Genomic DNA, 18,654 nt, shown 5'->3' on the forward strand with positions numbered 1-18,654 from the left:
GTACAGCCACACTGATACAGCAGCAGCACGGTTCTTAAAGTACAGTTTTCATGCTGGTTCAGAGGCTGGACTGCTCAAGTAGTTTCTCCTCATACACTGGATTCTGTTATGATCAGTATCCATGGCAACTGAGAAGCTGTTTATCAGCTGGATAATCTGGTTGAGCTCTCTAAAACCAAATTATTCAGCTAAATACCACAACGAATTTTAAATGAGTGCGATGATGCAGGGAAGGTGGAGAGAAAAGTGGAAAAAATTCTAACCGTTTCTTCCAAATACAACAGTGTTTTTTCTTTTTACTTGGACATGTCCCAGGTCCATACTGTCTTTCAAAGATCAAGAAGGCTGTCTGTGTGCTTGATACTTGCAAAAGACAGCTTCAGTCACATTCAGTTTAGACCAGAGGACAGAAACCTGTTTTTAATGGAATGAAGCAAAGCCTGTGAAATTAAACGTTGGTAAAGTGAGTAACAGAGGTTGAGGAGAGAATAGAGGAAGCAACAAAGGGAATGGGTGGATAAAAGCTGGGACAGGAACCCAAATCAGAGACATCTGTTTGTGGAGTAAACAACACATCTGAAACAAAGAATGTGCCACGCAATGTCTTCCACAGCTTTAATATGTGAATTCTCCCTCGAGTTAAAGCCACCACCACGTGGTGGACTGATTTAGTTGGTAGGTGCTTAAAGCTTTTTTAATTGGATAAATGAAATCTCCTGGAAGCAGTGAGATAATCTGTTGATGTTCAGCTGTCTGACACATTTACACTGTACTGGGTCTGCAATGCAGATGAGTAAATGTACTTTAGATAATCAAAAGGAGATCTTCTGAAATTCTTTAAGTGGAGGCAAAAATTAAAATCAAATTAGCGGCTTTACTAAATATTAATATTATCATCATTGCATTAAAAGGACAAAGACTGTGACACCCGTCTCTGTGGACATAATGTTGAATCCAGTAGCCACCAGTTTTATTTAACATTAAGGCTAAAATGAAAATTACATTTTATCTTTAGCTAAAATCTAAATTTCTAAATTGATGGCTTTAAAAGTCACTTAAGACATGTTCCAGTTTGTACTGTGGTGTGAGAAGTTACAAGAGATACATGTAGATGCATCCAGATCTACACTGACTACCTGAGAGGGTGTGTGTCTGAGCACAAGAGCTCTGCAGGAGGCTGTGCATGCTCTCACCTTTTCTCTTCAACCTGTTGGACTTGTGATGCAATTAAAACATTGCAAAACTGTGAAAAGGTGCAAAATTATTCCAATAGTGAAACTAGTACTTTGTAAACAATAAATACTTAATAAATACAGTAATAAATATTGTTAAAATAAAGCTGTATTTGAGTCTGAGTAAAATCAATGTTTACTGGTTTCTTGGTGGACATGATGCATTTAAAGTTAGTGTAGTTTACGCACATAATATAACAAACATGGGATAGGAAATAAAAATTTTCATTATGCAGCATGCATAACTTATTTTGTGTATATTTTACTGGTAAAGAATAAATTAAGATGGCACATACAGTAGCACAGGGAAGGACTTCTTAAGCTCATTTCTGTCTGTGCTCAGGCTTCACATACATTTCTCTGAATTTAAGCACAATGTCAAGAATCCAGAACTCATCCTTGTGTCATTAAACTTGTCTTAAAGCTTCTTATAGTCTCATAACATTGTTTGGTCATAAACACAGGAGACAAATAGCACGAAGAATAAATCTGCAGATTTGAAAGGCCCCTCCCACCGTTTGAGAACCAAATTTATCCTCCTGACCAAAGAGAAAGTAGCTTTAAACTGTGGTAAACCTTCCCTCATAAAACACTCCACACAAAGACAAACTTAATCAAGAAAACTTCTGCTTTAAAGCGGGATTTTTTCAACATTTGAGCAATAAATCCTGCTTAGTTCCTGAGTGAAGAATCACAACACACCTCTATTCTTTGCCTTTCACACAGAATGTGCAGAAGTTATGCAAGAGTCTCTCAACACCCAACATAAGCTGTGTTTCATTAAGTCACATGAGCAAAAAAAGTCAAAGTATTTGATAATTTTTTGTTTCAAGCTGGGAAGGAGAGTTTTTTTGCAGAGAGCTACTGCTGCAGGATGATCTCTGACAGAGCTGTCTGCTGAAGCACTGAAAGGCTAAACAGAGGGTACTGGTACATTTGCTGGGGAGGACAGTATGAAGAGAGCCAGGAAAATAATGAAAAAGATGGAGTTTATTGCCAAGAGATAAGAGAGGAAACCTCACAGAAGCCTATGGATGATGTCACCAAGCTTATGACAGGTAAACTGAAGGTTTGCAACTCTGGAGCAATAAAAGGTGCAACATACGTCTCTGTCAGGCTTTTGCTCTGCAGTTAGGAGGCTATGAAAACTAAAAATGAGAGAGGCATGTAAACGACTCACAGAGACTGTCTTGTAGGACTCATCAGCACCAGTCCAGATACACTTTAAGGCAGCTTTACAATGGAACACTAACGCTTGTAATGTGGACAAATAGGAAGCAGAGAGCTTGTTTAGCCGGAGAAAAAATTGAGTAAAAAACCCAGAGGAAAAATAGAAATTGCAAAAAACAAAACAAACAAACAACAATAAAAGAAATGTATTGTTTGGACAAACAAGTGGGAACTGTTACTGGAAATGAGACTTTTTTTTTTCTCTCAGAAAGCGGATACAGAAACAGACAGATGCTTTTCAAACCAGTCAGCACTCTTGTTGGTTGTTTTTTTTGGTACTACCTCAACCATGGTCTGAGAGATCACCTCTCCCCCACCTACAATAGCATCCTTTTAGCTATTCCAAGCAGATTAACACCTAGTCAGACACAGTCAGTCAGTGACCACTCTAATACAACCTGGGGTTAGTCACAACTCTCAACAACCGTTGTGCCAGGTGCCATCTTCATCTATTTTACACCAGTAACAAAAATATTTAAACAGACCTTGTGGCCAGAGATGTACAGGTACTCATTTAGTTATGGGTATGAAATTTTCAAACAGAGGCCTAAAAATGGAGACACATATATTTTTGTTTCCATTTGGGGAAATTGTGAAAGAAACTTAATTGCAACTGAACTAAATAAATAAAAAAGGGACTTGCAAATTAATGAGAGCAGAATATTTAAGATTTTTTATTTTATTTTGGTGGTACAGATAAGCAAGTTGGATCTACAATGAAACTTTAGCTCTTTATAATGTAAATCCACACATCAGACTTGGCCTTAAAACCCAGTAGGTAGACAAACCCCTTTAATAGATTGTTCCAGCAACAAAATGAAGTCCCTTCTGGAAGCAAAAATCCCCCAGTAAACCCATACACTCCCTCCATGACTGTTTGGATTTCTTCTAAACCCTCCTCAGATTTCTCTAGTAAAATCTTCACTGGGCAAAGCAAAAGAGGTTCCCTGGTGGTTGAAAGTTGTTTTCTGCTCTTTTAGAAAGAAACATACACTCACACTATGACTGGTCAAAAAAAATCTATAAAAAGTTGAATATAAAAGGAAGAAAATTATGTATTTTTAACCTTTATCACCAGCATTGAGTTGAGTTATTCAGAAAAATAACATTTGGAATGCTTTCTATCATAAACTTTACTCTTTTCTTATGAAAAAAAACCAAAAAAACAACTAATCTCTGATGTTGGAGAAGTTTTACACATAACATCTTGATTAAATTCCAGATGTCTTCTGCTCAGATTAATATATAAGCTGTTACACATGGTGCATGGTTGATTGCTATTCCCTAAACTAGTTTTCTCTCATCATATCTGCAGCAACAGTGGGACAAACAAAACCTTTCATAGCTACAACAAAACAGCAAATCACTGATGACTGGAAGGAAATCACTGAAGCATTTACTGCTTTAGTTTTTCTTACGAGTGCACTGAAAGCAGAAACTCTGAATCTCAGCACATTTCTATCCCTTTAAATACACAGAGATATATTTAAAAACCATTGTGAGGGATTGGAGCCTTTGTCCTTGCATTCCTACCACTGATTAAGTCTACTTTTTAATCCTCCAGCTACATTCAGTGTAAGTCATTCAAGATGAGAGACTTTCAGCCATTTTCCAAACATGTAAATCATATACAGCTTGTTATTTAATGAGCTCTTGTAGGTTAAGGCAACGCTCAAACACATGTAGTGGTTTATTTACGATCTCCTGTGGCAGTCGTAAAGCTGCCAACAAATATCATTGTGTTGACGGCTCAAATGTAGAGAAGCCCATTCGAGACCAAAACATCACATTTGTCTCTGCAAACAGCTCTGGATTAGATCTCCATCCTGAGCTTAACGATCCAAACTCACTACAGCAGAAATGAAAAATAAACTTATGGAAAAGTAGGCGTCATGCAGGTCAGACTAAAGACAGAGCAGGAAAATCCTGAAATGCTTTTACTGCAGAAGTTGATGGTAGCCACTGCGTTTAAAGACTTGTGCACACACATAGACAAACACACCACAGAAAATAAAGTACTGCTCACACTTACCACAAACCTTTCCAGGCCTGTGCCACCAGCATTCCCTACAAAGATGCCCGAGCTGGCCTCAAAGGTCAGAGGCTGAGTGCTCCTGGCGAAGTCAACTTTGTGGTATTCCTCACAGTCCATGTACAGACGCACCTACGTGGAGGGAAAACGATACACAAACATATTCATGACATGAAATTTCTTATGAATACATCATGTTCTGCAGTTAGATAAACAGAGACAGATATACAATCACTTTGTGTCTGTTTTAGCTTCCCATCTGTATTTATCATCGAGGTGGAGTGGTAACTTATCACCTGAAAGGCATTTATCTTGTGTTGTAGTAATAAGAAGCAAACTCTGCCTGTGCTGATGGTAAGTTATGAGCTCCAAATCATCAATAAGTCTGCCGTGTGTGAGTCTATGGTCATTTTGTTGCTGCCATTGGTTTGGTCATTGTTCAAATTAACTGGCTGTGTGTTTTTGTGGATCAGTTTGCAGTTTTAGGAACTTGCCCACAGAGCTGCACACTCCCATTTACACTGATTGTGAATTGAAACCAGACCATAATTTGTTCAGATTAGTAAAACTATCCCCTGTCAACAGAAAATACTCACAAACTGAATACACCTGTGCAAAAACCATTTCATGTCCCTGGATGAAGTGTGTAAAAAAGCGAGAAAGCAACAATATTCACAAGGAATTTCTTCAATAAAAATTTGAGGTCGCTGCTCTCATACCGTCACTGGAATAAAGAAAAGACCTTCATCCGTATCTATGTGGGCTGCACATTTGAATGAAAGCAAAGACACAAGATTTTGCTGAACAACAGTGTTTTGTAACACGATGACCAACACTGTACTTTTAGAGCTTGAGACTTCGTTTTGTGGTATACTTACCCAGACACCTCCGCTTGGAACGCTCTCTGGCTTGATCTCATTGCCCCACACAGATCAGACCTCAAACCGTGTATCAAACTGGTACAACTTTCATTGTACACATTAATGTGTTAGTGATGAGAGCTGGGTCTGTGGCAGCAAACCAGAAACCAAATAGTAGTTTTTGGGTCCAAAACTGAGAAAAGCAGATCAGGAGTGTAATGCGATGCTAAACATGACTCAGACTCAGAGCTGAGATGTAGCATAAACCGCCTGAACTGCGTGGCATGTGCAATACTGTACATGTACCTGCTCACAGTACAATAAAAATGTGAAAGCTACGTCAACACACTTCCTATTCATCAAATTCAGCCTCATGTGACCTTCAAAAGTTGGTAAAACTGAATTTTCCTGTAAAGAAGATTCTTACTTTCACATTCTCAATTAGTCCAGATGTGTGCAGCTGTGCTAGTTGACAACTTCACGATGACTATGTCCACTTTTTGTATATAGTCAATAAACAATACATGTCATCTTTACTCACCTCTGCACCCTGTACAGTAAGTGTAAACCTCGCCCATCTTCCTGTCAGGTCTCCCATTTTGAATGAAGCTGCCTCTTGGGTCTCCCCTCTAGTTTCTGCATCAGTGTAGTACAATATGATTCTCTGGGAGCCATCTTCCACTTCCGACAATGCTACACCTAACTGTACAATCTTAAGACAAAAAAAAAAAAAAAGTTCATATTTTTGTTTAAATATGGCATAAATAATCTAAACAATAAAAATAGAAGTAAGAAGTTAGATGAATCATAATGCCTCACCTTCTGATAAGCATCTGTGATGGCAAATAGCACACCGCCACGGCGTGTGGTCGGCTTGGCCGTGACCGTGATGGCAAAATCATGGTGAAATGGGTCGGGGATGAATGACTTTGTGAGGCGGCCCACGTTGGCATCTGGGCCGAAACTGTAGGCAGGGTAACCCTCAAAGCCAGTAACAAAGGACACAGAAGGAGGGAGGGGAACGCCAATCAACTCTGTCAGGTCCAAGGAGCTCTGAGAACCACGGTCTGCAAAAAACAAACATAAGAGTATATTAGTGGAGCGAAAAAGCAGGACCTCATCACCTTCTGTCTGAGACATTCAATTTTCATTCTTCCTGGAGGTCCCACATGGTCTCATGGTCAATTATGCAGGGAGTCTACAGATGTGTTTTATGTCAAGTTCATAAAAGAAGATTGGACTTTGCATGATGCATTTCAGACAGCTCAGGTCAGGTCCAGTGCTGGCTCAGAGACAGTGACTGATTTAGAACCATTTGTTTTTTCCATTGGCCCATCAATGCTGCAGTTGCATCATGTAGTCTGCTTAACAAAAGACATAGAAACTTCAACTCCTGCCTGATGCAGACACAGCAGTATAAACACAAGCTCATAGTTAGACTGATTTAGTGAAAACTTCCTGATGTGTGCACACAATTTCCTCCGGGATTAATAAAGTATTCTGATTCTAATTAAGCACCAGTGATTAATTCTAATTAATCCATGTGTTTAATAAGATCAACACTTTTAATCGTTTGACAGCCCAAATAAATACACATTTCATTGTAGGTAAATTCTTGTTGACTAAATATTGAAATAATTTAGTCATAAAACTGTTAGTTAGTTTAGATCAGAGCTACTCAGTTCAGTCCTACAAGGGCTGCAGTCATGCAGGTTTTCAATGTTTTTTTGCTCCATCACAGGAATGCAGCTCTTGTAGGACAGAACTGAGTAGCCCTGGTTTAGATATAGAGCTGCGTAAATATAAGCTGACAATATTTCTGATCTTAGCTTTTTATTTTTATGTTGCTTCTTACTATTCTCATTATTTTAAAAACATTTGTCACATGCTGAAGTACCTTTTCTTTTTAAACATGATGCCTTTTGTACAAAAACACTTCAGATCTTTCATCGTCAGGAAAATTGTCAGATTCTTACAACCGTGCAAATGTTTTTTTTAAGATTACATCATTTTTACTATAGAAAGTACAGTTAAATTTTGATGATGATGGATTTATTGACATAAAATGTGTCCAAGCCAGCACTATTTTCATTTCCAGCCACTGTCAGACTAAGTTAGCTGTGACATTTCTAAGTAATAGTATGACCTGATACACGTCACTTAGGGAGTTTTTATAGAGGGAATTTTGAGTAGAAGCCAATCTTTAGATTTATGTGTCTATCTTCTGTGTAATTTTAAAAGGAAAGGCTGACAGTTTTTCATTTTAAGTCACCAAATGAAACTGCAGAGACTACTGCTTCTGGGATTCACAGGATCTCAGTTGCTTTTGTTACTGGCACGGATCCACAATCATCTACTCTTGGCAAACGCCTGTGATCCTCTTGGAGTTCAGAGCAAATTCCATCCATATTTTTGCCAACTGCTCAACTAAACTGCTTCATCATCTCTATTCAGGAACCTGGCTCTACCATTCACATCAGGTGGATGCTATTTTCTGCACATTAGTTGCAAAAGCACCTCTGTGGCAATGTTGCAGAGAAATGAGTAGTGTGTAAAAATCCTGTTTGCAGTGCTGTTGAGAAATACTGGTCAACATTTGGAAATGACTGCTAGCAAAGCAATGAGCAGTCACAAACATGGTTAACACTTTTTCATGAACGAAACTTCAAAACTTCAGCGTGTAAGGAATGGGGAAAGAATGTATTGGAAGGAATGTGCTGAATCATGACATAACATTGCAGGGCTTCTGTGAATGTGGAAACATTAAACCTTAAGGTTGAATCAGCTCTGAAATGGGCCTTTAATCAGCTCAGCATTGAGTCTAAAAGAGCTATGTGGAGAAAATGACTCTCTTTAATCTTTGTGACTTTGAAGACATATTACACAGATGCACACTAAAGCAAAAGGGTATAAAAGTATAAAAAATTCACCACTTTGGGGTTATGACTTTCTCGTTGTACCCGCTACAATAACTGACAAAAATCATGTTAATAACTTTGGACCAAACCTGCTTAATATGTAAGCAAACCAGACTGAGCTGGAAGGTGATGGGGTACACAATTGGGAGAGCAGGTGAAATCTTGCTTTACAAACACAAACCTTCCACAGCTTAAAAAATGCAAATGTCTTTTAATCATTAACCAAATTATTTTTCACAATTCTTCTCCCTATGAGCTCTGGCAGTCCTGATTTGTTCCAGTCTTTCTTGCTTCCATCTGACAGTCTGACATCTCGGATACACCCCATAAATTTTACAAAGAGCCTGAGAAGGGGCTTCCAAGTGTCTAATGCCCCCCGCCCATATCATCACACTCTGTAAACTCACTGTCATGGCTGAATTCACATTTGTTTCCTTTGTTTCTTTCTGTCAGTTATCCGCACACAAGTTGTCAAGCATGCCAGAGACTGTTTTTTCTCTCAAACAGACGTACAAACTCTTTACAAAAACTTGCTTACGTCTCTTTGTCTATCACACACACACACAATCTCCTCCACACCTGGTTCTCCTTAATAGGGATATCCCTGAAACAATGGTTTGTTCTTTCAGCATGTATGGGTAGAAAGTTATAGTGACTCGGCATCTGGAAGGCATTAGTCTGGGCTAATACGCACATGCTGCGCAGTGGCAGCTCCTGCAAATTAGACCTACTGCGTGGCGTGTGTTTGTCTGTGCAAAGGGGTGACAAAGAAAAAAAAAAAAGTGGGGGAAAAAGAGGCAGACTAAGCAGAAGAGTGCAAATATCAAGACTTCTGAGTATGCTGTGTGCTAAGTGTGTGTGCCAGTGAGCTTACACACAGGAAGGGAGGCACACTCTACCAGGCTGTAATTGGACTGAAACCCCTGCAGAGTTTGGCAAATAAAACAACAATGAAGTGTAATTTAGACCATTATGCTGCTTAACCTCCACTGCAGCTGAAAACTGTCATTTTAGTGCATGGAAGTGAGCAGCTGTTTCTACTGAAACATGCAACTGGAACACAAAGAATGTATTGGTGTTTTTGTGGTTTTCAAACATTCTACCTCAGCTAAATCTGCAAACTTCTGCATCAATACTTGATTTGTATTCAATCTTATGACTGATAAATCAGCTGCATAACACTGAATAACCTAATGGCACTGCAACATATTATGAAATGCATTGATTCAAATGTTTTTTTTTTTTTTTTTTTTTTTAAGTATGTAAGAATAAGTAGAATTAAAGAAAGCTCATAGAAAAAAGATGTCTTAACTTTAGAGCACTGTAATTCTTAAGCTGATGCTCTGAAATCCAATAAAGACAAAACAAACTAAAACATATTTTCCAAATGCTCTTTGACCCATATCTGAAAAAAAACATAAATAAAAAAAAAATAATAAAAATTCCTGAAATCAAAAATTGAAGTCTGACTTATTGGCAGCATTATCTCCAGACAAAAACTTTGTTTCATATCATTTCAATGTTGTCAGTGCTTCAGTGCTGCCAGTACTCCCACAGCTCAATCTGTCACCACACTCCTTCTCCTGCCTGAGTGTGACCTCACTGCAGATGTTTCTCCACTGGGTCAGAGGCTTAACAGCTGGACAGATTACCATGGAAGCATAGATGCACTCTCTGTTCACTTGATTTCTTATGATGCAGAAAGACTTTAGGAAAATGAGTGTTTCTCTGGTTCTATGCATCATCTTCAGAGCAGATCTGTGAGCAATTATGCAGCCAGGAACTTGGCTGAGTGAGCTTATCTCAACACTGCAAACAATGTAAAAACAGCAAAGCTTGTTAGAGCATCAGTTATGAGAAACTTTCCAGTGATTCAGGTCAAGGAGTGGTCTCTCAGAATAGTCAGCTTTGGCTGAGTTAGAGCACCACCTGCACTGGAAGAGGACAAAAAATAAGATGAAGGCTCAAGGGATACAATACATGAGCTATGACCAAAAATGAATTGTAATGACTTCAAGGTGTATAAATTAAGTACAAGATGCTGCCATTAGATTAAGTCAGTGGACTGGTTTTAATAAGGTTAACTCCCATTTCTTGGGAAAAAGGGGATGTGTTAGACCTCCAGCTGTCAGAGTGTATGAGCTGTGCTACAGTGTATAGCAAGAGAACCAAACATTTAGACACAGCTTTATGAAATTATTTAGCATTTATTGTGACATTATGTCAAATATAAACCCCGGAGGGAAAAAAAAACAACAAAATAAAGATTTCTCCACAAACAGTGAATCACAGATGTAAGTGAAAGTCACACTCTTTGCTTTTCTCTTTCATATAAACTGTTGTAAAATCACCTGTAGATGTTTCCACTGACTGTGAACTTCAGCACAACATCGTTCAAGGGCTCGGGTTGCATTAAGGAAAAGAAATTCATCATTTGAATTAACTAATCAGCCAGTGACATGTGAGCAACTAATGCCATTTAGGCATGTAGTCTAGGTCAAGGCAGCAGGCTGAAGTTAACTTGTCAGAATGAGGAAAAAAGGGGATTTAGGTGACTTTGAACATGGCATGTTATGCCATGACAGAGAATTTCAGAAACTGCTGATCTGGGAGTTTCATGCACAACCATCTCTAGGGTTTACAGAGAATGGTCTGAAAAATAGAAAATGTCCAAACAAGAGAAGCTGTCTGGACTCAAATGTCTGTTAATGTCACAGGAGAATGGGCAGACTGGTTGGAGATGACAGAAAGGCAAAAAGAACTCAAATAAGCACTGGTTCCAACCAAGGTATGCAGAACACCATCTCTGAATGCACAACATGATGGGCTACAGCAGCAGAAGACCTCACCAGGTGTCACTCCTGTCAGATAAGAACAGAAAACTGGGGCTTGAAATTGCACAGGGTTCACCAAAATTTGACATCATTGAACTAGATTTAGCCTGTTCTGTAGTGTAACACACTTACAACCTCACATCCTGATTAGCTTGTTTACATTATGAACAGAGCAAAACAAGCGGCATTTTAAACATAAACTGTTTGGGAAATATGTCAAACCTATTTATGTGTCACATTTCTACAGGGTTTTTAGTGTTTTCATGTATGTCTTAGAGCAGGGGTGTCAAACTCGGGTCCTCGAAGGCCAGTTTCCTGCAGGTTTTCATTGTTTCCCTGATCTAACACACCTGACTGAAATTAATGGGTTTTTGTAAAGAAGTTGAAAAGAAGCTGTTGGATCCATTTGATTTTATACAGGTTTGTTAAATCAGGGAAACAATGAAAACCTGCAGGATACCGGCAGGGTTAGGATGCCGCAGGTGGCGTACTGCAACACAATCCTTCATCCCTCAAGTAGCTGCAACTCAATCATAGACCATAGATAAACTTTGCTGTTTATGAGCCAAAAGGCAGATGAACCAGTATGGTCTTGTAAATCTAATGTAACACCTGATTATTACAGACAACCAGATGTTATCCTCACACCTGTGTGATGGCAGAAATACTTAACAGGAATTCCCCTTCTTCTTCTGCTCCACCTTGAAAATGTAATCTCTCAAATATAAATGGGTCCCATGGTTTTGATGCAGACAAAAAAAACATGTCTGCATATTGAGGACACACAGCCTGGATGTCTTGTGAGAACCGTGGAGTTCTAGGTAAATTGCTAAGATCACACACACTGTGTATTTAAATTGTGAATGTGTGAGATGAGGTGAGGCTTAAGGTCTCTGTCTAGCATGGAGCTGCTCTTTTAGCTTTGGGGCTAAGTGCCAAGTCTGCATCAGTATTAAGTGCAGTAGAAGTATCAGATGAAAAGAGCTTGTTCAGGGTGATGCCAGAAACAAAAGCTGCATTTTAATCACTAATACCCAGAACTTTCAGCAGTCCTTGTGGCTGTTTAAAAGGAAAATGGAATATTATTTCAACCTTGGGTCCATTTATTTTCACTACAGTCCAAGGTACATGGTAGGTTAGGCTAAATCCCAGATTAAGTTTCCCAACCTTTCAATGATAATAATAATAGTAATAATAATAATAACATAATTAATAATAAATAATAAACACAATTACACATTAAAATCAACAACAGCAATGGTACAAATAGAAGTATCAAAAGACACTGTTACTGAATATCAATAAAAAATGTGTTATCAGAAGCCACTTAAAAGACAATGCTGAGTCAGCTGACCTGATTTTCCCAAGCAGGTTGTTGGAACTTTGGGATAGAAACCACTGAGTGCTTTAGTGCCACCTTGTCGCCACCTTGTGTTGGATGGTTCAAGCCTCCGCGTAATCCAATAATTTATGATAATGGCCACCTCAAAGGGCATTATCCCGCTTATGCCATGGTCCATTAAGAAAGAAAAAAACATTAAATAAATTATTAATGTTAACGTTAATGTTGTTTTTTACCGGTTTAATTGTAAGTTTTTCACAAGAAGTGGGTGAGTGGACTATTTCGTTGTGACGCGTTGCCAAGGTGACTGGCTCTGACACAGAACCTGCAGTTCAGTCAGCCTCACTTATGTTACTGACACAAACATTTCAGAGGGCGGGTGCAGCTCTTAGCTTGAGTGTGTCCACAGGATGATGGAAATAGTTTCCTACATCATTAAATAAGCCTGCAGGCTGCTTTCATAGCGATGCCCCATCACAGAAGTGATCTGGCGTGTCTTCAGCAGCGACTCTTAACCGGCTCTAACACAGAATCTGCAGCTCGGTCAGCCGTAGCTGTTGTATTAGACCTGATCAGTGGAGGGAAGGGAGATAATTGCTTAATGTTATGTTACGTGACACAAAGTGTCATTTCAGAGGGCAGGTGTAGCTCTTATAGCTTGTGTGTATCCAGAGGATGATGAGATATTTTGTTTCAAACAGTCAAAGTCCACAGATAGTTTCCTACATCGTTCAATAAGCCTGCAGGCTGCTCTGATCTGGCGTGCCTGCTGCCTGGCGTCTGAGTTTCTGTTGCCATGGTTACCAACTACTGTTTAGTCAGCGAAATAATTTACAGCAATAAGTCTATTTGACCGGAACTTCTTTCATTGGAGTCCATTATCACTTTTTAATTGACACCCTTCAGCCAATCAGAATCGAGTATTCACCCAGACCATGGTATAATAGAATATAATCGTAGATGACAACCAGCATTCAATACTGGTCTGTCCAAGGTACTTAAGGTATCAACAAGTTCTCAATGTTGATGGTGAAACAGCAGAACCTTTGAGGGTTCCACCCCAGTGACAAGTCTTTGTACTGCTAAAGGTAGTTTAGTTATAGTATTAGTGTTTAATATCCTTGCTTTCCTTTGGAGATCAAGATATAATGATCATTTACACCTTCAACTGGGGTCTTGTGGGTCATTTGGATGACCACTATGTCTTCACATGCAAAAGAAAAGAGGACATCTAGTTTACCTGCAAGAATGTAAAATAAAGGGCCAAGTTGGAGGGTATCACCCTCAACATACCTATTAATATATTATACAATATTTCATAATTGCATTGAAACAATCTCATATTCTCCTCAAATACTGGACAAGACAACTCCACTAATTGACTTGAAAATTTAAACAGTTGGACTCAGATTGATAACCATCGTGAGAATCATACTTTTTAGGAATGAGAAAAAAAATATCATGTGAGTCTTCTGTATGTTGGGATTGTAATAGCCATGTTCAAGCACAGTACCAGTGGGATGCCAAGGGAATGACACGGCATTGCACATAAACAGATAAAACACATATACACACAAAAAATGCCCCAAAGTCAGCAAGCTACCAGATCTGCTCAATTTCATGCAGCTTTTCAGTTTTTATCCAAAACAGACAGGTTGTGGTTGATGTTGCCTCTATATATTGATCCCAGTGGGGAAAGAGATTACATGGTGTTGCAACCACCTTACTGCAACAAGTCAACCATATGAACCACACATGGAGGCTGTAAAGATTAGGATTTGTAAGGGAAAATGTCTCCTCCTGTTCAAAGGCTGGGCTCACACAAATACTGACCAGTATTTTTGGGGGAAGGGGGGTCTGCAAATTCCTGATATACCCTCAAAGTGTATTTCAGCACTTTAAGAGACTGTCAAAGTACTGTAAATTCATTCTACCTTTGCACAGTTACAATAAAGTCCTTCATGTGTTGAGAAATGCAAACAGATATATGAAGCTGACATAAGGGCTTTTCGAAACTGGAAGTTCCCCCACGCAGCTTTAAAATACAGCATGAGCATAAGAGGAGCTTGTTTTCTGTTTGGCTAAGGCAGGGAAGCATTAGGATGGCAGGAAGTGCACTACTTCTTTGAAGTAAACTTGCTACAATTTTTGTGAGCAAAAGACATTACATTTCAGTACATTTCAGTATGAAAAGTGCACACTAAGTTATTTTCAACTAAGTTGGTTTCAACTGTCTTTTTCTGAATAATTCCAGAGTGAGTTCATGCTCCTGTACCAGGACATCAGCTGCTCAGCTGATTAACCCAGAAAGTGGAGACAGCTTTTCAAATTTCAACAGCTTGTAAGATAAACCAGATGCTTTACAGGAATCTACTTCATGTAAAGTGGGCCAATGCCATTTGAATTCATTTCAGATAAACTTCTGCCCCACCCACTTCTGTTACTGAACCTTCTGACTTCTGACCATGTTTATCAGGAAGATCAGAAAACATGCTGCACTAATTAGATGGAGCTTTTGGCCTTTTCTTCTCCAAATCAGAGAACTGAGTAAAAAAAAAATATATATATATATCAGTAGAGTATGTTTTTATTGTTGCATGTATTTACCAGTTAATACTGGCAGTGGTTTGTCTAATAAACAACCATCAGTACTCTTGGTGCAGCTGCAGAACATGAGCTGAACTAGGAGAAGAATAAAAGAAAATACTGTCTACATTAATTTGCCTTCACCAACTACATCACCAGCAATCACATCCAAATTCTACTCGCAGGATTTCATGACAAATCAGTTTTCCATGACATATTATGCTTTTGGCTGAGCAGCAGCAATCTATGAAGTTAGGCTCCATGTCCCCAGCTCACCCCTGTGCAAAGCTTTAAATCGTCACTATGCAAAAAGAAAGAAAAAAAAAAAAAGAACTATTAATCCTTATGTGGAAAGAAAATAAATAAAAGTAATGCTATTAGGTTCATTGGGAAATAGGAAATGAATCCTAAATGTTTTGAGGGAAATTCCACAGAAGCCAAACCTTATGTGATCCCACTGGGAGGAAGTGATCAGATGGATAGAGAAATAAGGTTAAGTGGCAAACTTAGAAAGTTCAGGTTTATTGAGGTCAGCAAGGTCAAATCAGAAGTTCCAGAGAACTGAAATCATTAATTTGTAGTATTTTCTTAGGGTCACAATTATTTAGAAAGAAAAAAACCAAGTAACCATTCCTGAAAAATCAATGTCATCTGCAAAACACAGGCTAGACTCTTTTAGACTGGTTTTGTTTTGCCATTGTTGATCAGATATTGTGTTGAAATTAAATGGAAACACCACACTGCAATCACGGCCATAACAGACACACCTACCGGCGCCGTCATCCAACAAGTGAAAGTGCTCCGGCTCCTTTGCATCAGTTTCTGGTCTAACAAATGACTGTACCCACCACAGTGAAATGAGGTAATGTGCAACGTGTCATTCTTATTGATGCCAGCTGCAGTTTTTAAACCACCTTGGAGAAAAAAGAAAAAAAAAGAAAAAAAAAGTCCTAGAAGTGAGGACATGGTCTCCATTTTGCATAGGTCACATGTCTTGTTTGTGATCCCATTTGGCTGTGTGCAGCTGGGAAGTGTCAGTGTTACTGATCTCTGAATTGCACAATCTGTCGAGTGTTCTTTTTCTTGTCTTCAGCATTGGATTAAGAGGCTGAGATGAGAAAGTAGCAAGCTGCCAGCTGCAAGTTGGCATGGAAGCAAAGTTGTGCAAGTCAAACTTTCTTGTATTGTGCAGTTGACAATGATGAGGATGTTTACAGGGGTAGTTGTGGTGGTAAAGAATGAAGATGGGGTTCTACAGCAGACCTGTGGCCACAACTTCCACTGTGAACAGTAGTTTGAAATAATAGCTGAAAAAAAAATAATAATAATAATAAGCCTGATCAAGAGGTTTGGGTATCTGGTAAAGTTATGGAGAATTAAAGGCAAAAGTTCAGATTACAAAAAAGCTGTTGAAAGTTGCGTGCTTGTAGAAGCCAGACAAATGAGACATGCTGGTAAATGACAAGTTTAGCTGTCCATGAGATTCCTTGTTATAAATACTTAAGCAGGACAGTGAGCTGACCTTGAGTTTGCAACTCCCTTGTGCCATTACCTCTTCTTTGCAAAGTGATGAAATTTGAAAGCCTTCCCTAAAGAGTGAATACGAAAACTTAATACAGGTGTAAAATAAAATTAACAGTGTTTATGCTTCAGGGTTATGATTGAAAATTGCATACCCATCATGAAATGAGCATCTCTCTACAACCACACGGTCTATTTGAATACTTTTGGAGTCAAAGGGGATACTAGGGGATTTATTCTTCACAAGCAACACATACACTAATATGTTCAAAGTAAATATAAATATCCCTTTGGAATGATGCAGATGTAGCTGTAAACCTCCTTCTGAACATTATCTCTGCAAAGGCCAACTCTGATAAAGTGAAAAGGAACAAAATTAGAGCAATTTTAGATCAGACAGTTGAGGCAAGGTCTCTATTTTGGCACAGTTTAACACCATCTGTTCTGAAAGTCGCCCAAATGGGGGGCACTCCTTTTTTTATGGGTAATTAGAATTGGCATTTCTGCAATTGGCAGCTTACTTGTGCTTAGTCCCACTTAACCAGTGCTACAGTTTCACCACAAGGAAGATTTTCATTAATCGTCAAGAATCACCTACTTTAGAAAAAATGGAAAAAAAAAGGTAAATGATAAGTATTTATATAGCGCTTTACTGTACCTGGAATGATATCCAAAGCACTTTACATTGTACATCACATTCACCCATTGACACACACACACATTCACACACTGATGGCGGAAGCTGCCATGCAAGGTGTTCAACCACAACCCATCAGGAGCAATTTGAGGTTCGGTGTCTTGCTCAGGGACACCTCGACATGAGCTTGACAGGCCGAGGATCGAACTGGAAACCCTCAGGTTACGAGACGACCACTGTTACGGCCCTGCTTGTCATAGACAGCTGTGGCCGTTTGTGTGTTGATTAGGGGCTGCAGAGCGCTGCCCTGAGTGGCTAAGGTCAGCGCCTTTGTCCCCGCCCCTGTGTGACTGGCACCCCTCTGGACCAGTCAGGCTGCAGCCTACGGGGAAGCTCAGGCTGAAAAGGCTGCAGCCGAGGCAGGTCTGGAGGGGGAGATGCCAGAAAGGCTCAGGCCGCTCTCCCCCTCATGTTGTGCACCGGGTGTGTGTGTGTGTCGCGACCACCTCCCTTTCACAATGGGTGCTTTAAGTGTTTAGTTGAGTTAAGTTTACTTTGTGTTTGTGTTAGAGCTGGGCTAGGTTAGCGTTTTATTGTGTTGTGACGACGGTCACTTTAGTTATGGGCCTGTTGCTTATGTTTGGTTTTAGTTTCCTCGAGTTGCGGTTGTGTCTGTGTGTGCACTCGGTGAGTGTTTGGTATAGGTTTTGGTTTGTTTCTTTCTGCAGGTTCGCTAACCCCAGCTCATCTTTATTTTGTTTTACAGGTTGTCCATCACTTTCACGGGAATTGTAAATAAATGTGCTTTTATTTTGAAGTAACATCTGTCCTCACCGTGTTTTTTTGTTACGCCCTTCCCTACCCCTTAAGTCGGGTCATAACAACCACTCTATCCACTGATCCCCAAAGGAAATAAAGTAAAATTTTATTTTATTTATTTATTTATTGTTAATGGCTTTGTAATAGTGGTGGACTTAGAGATACATCTTATATATTTTAGAGAACAATGGTCTTAGGGCGCATTCACACCAGCCCTTCTTATTCTGAAACCTAGTCCATTTCCTTGAAAAGTCTGTTTTGTTTGTGGAATTGCAAATGCACAAACTCTGATTCGGCTCAAACAAGCAGACTCAGTCTACCTACGAAGGCACATTTTGGTCGCTTCAAGTGGACCGAATACAACAAGTGGACTACAAAGCAAAGTTTATTGTTCATTGTGAGCTCAGCACATGGCATTGTGGGTAAACACAAGCAAAACATATGCTTGTGTGCAAAACATACATTTATATGTGACAACAGGCAGCTCTGGCTGGGAGAACTGGCTTGCAGTCAGACATGGAAGAACTTAGATAAAAGTTCTGATAGAAATATGATCAAACTAAGACTGCTAGGATTGGATGCAGCTCCATGTTTTGCTCTGATGTGGTGGAAACTGAAATTGTCCTGCATTAACCAAAAGATG

The 18,654-nt window shown here is 39.3% G+C and overlaps 1 protein-coding gene across 3 annotated transcripts in view; it reads right to left on the bottom strand.

The window, feature by feature from the left end:
- Positions 1-18,654, bottom strand: part of LOC121629129 (collagen alpha-1(XVIII) chain-like) — a 57,160-nt gene that overhangs the window by 18,512 nt on the left and 19,994 nt on the right. For all 3 annotated transcript variants that reach the window (XM_041968700.1, XM_041968698.1, XM_041968699.1), the window contains exons 3-5: positions 6,174-6,421; positions 5,896-6,066; positions 4,495-4,626 (exon numbers count right to left, since the gene is read on the bottom strand). In XM_041968700.1, coding sequence (XP_041824634.1) covers positions 4,495-4,626; positions 5,896-6,066; positions 6,174-6,421 — 551 coding nt within the window. The remainder of the gene's footprint in view (positions 1-4,494; positions 4,627-5,895; positions 6,067-6,173; positions 6,422-18,654) is intronic.

The sequence above is a fragment of the Melanotaenia boesemani genome, chromosome 18 (genome assembly GCF_017639745.1).
Source record: "Melanotaenia boesemani isolate fMelBoe1 chromosome 18, fMelBoe1.pri, whole genome shotgun sequence".
Taxonomy (NCBI): domain Eukaryota; kingdom Metazoa; phylum Chordata; class Actinopteri; order Atheriniformes; family Melanotaeniidae; genus Melanotaenia; species Melanotaenia boesemani.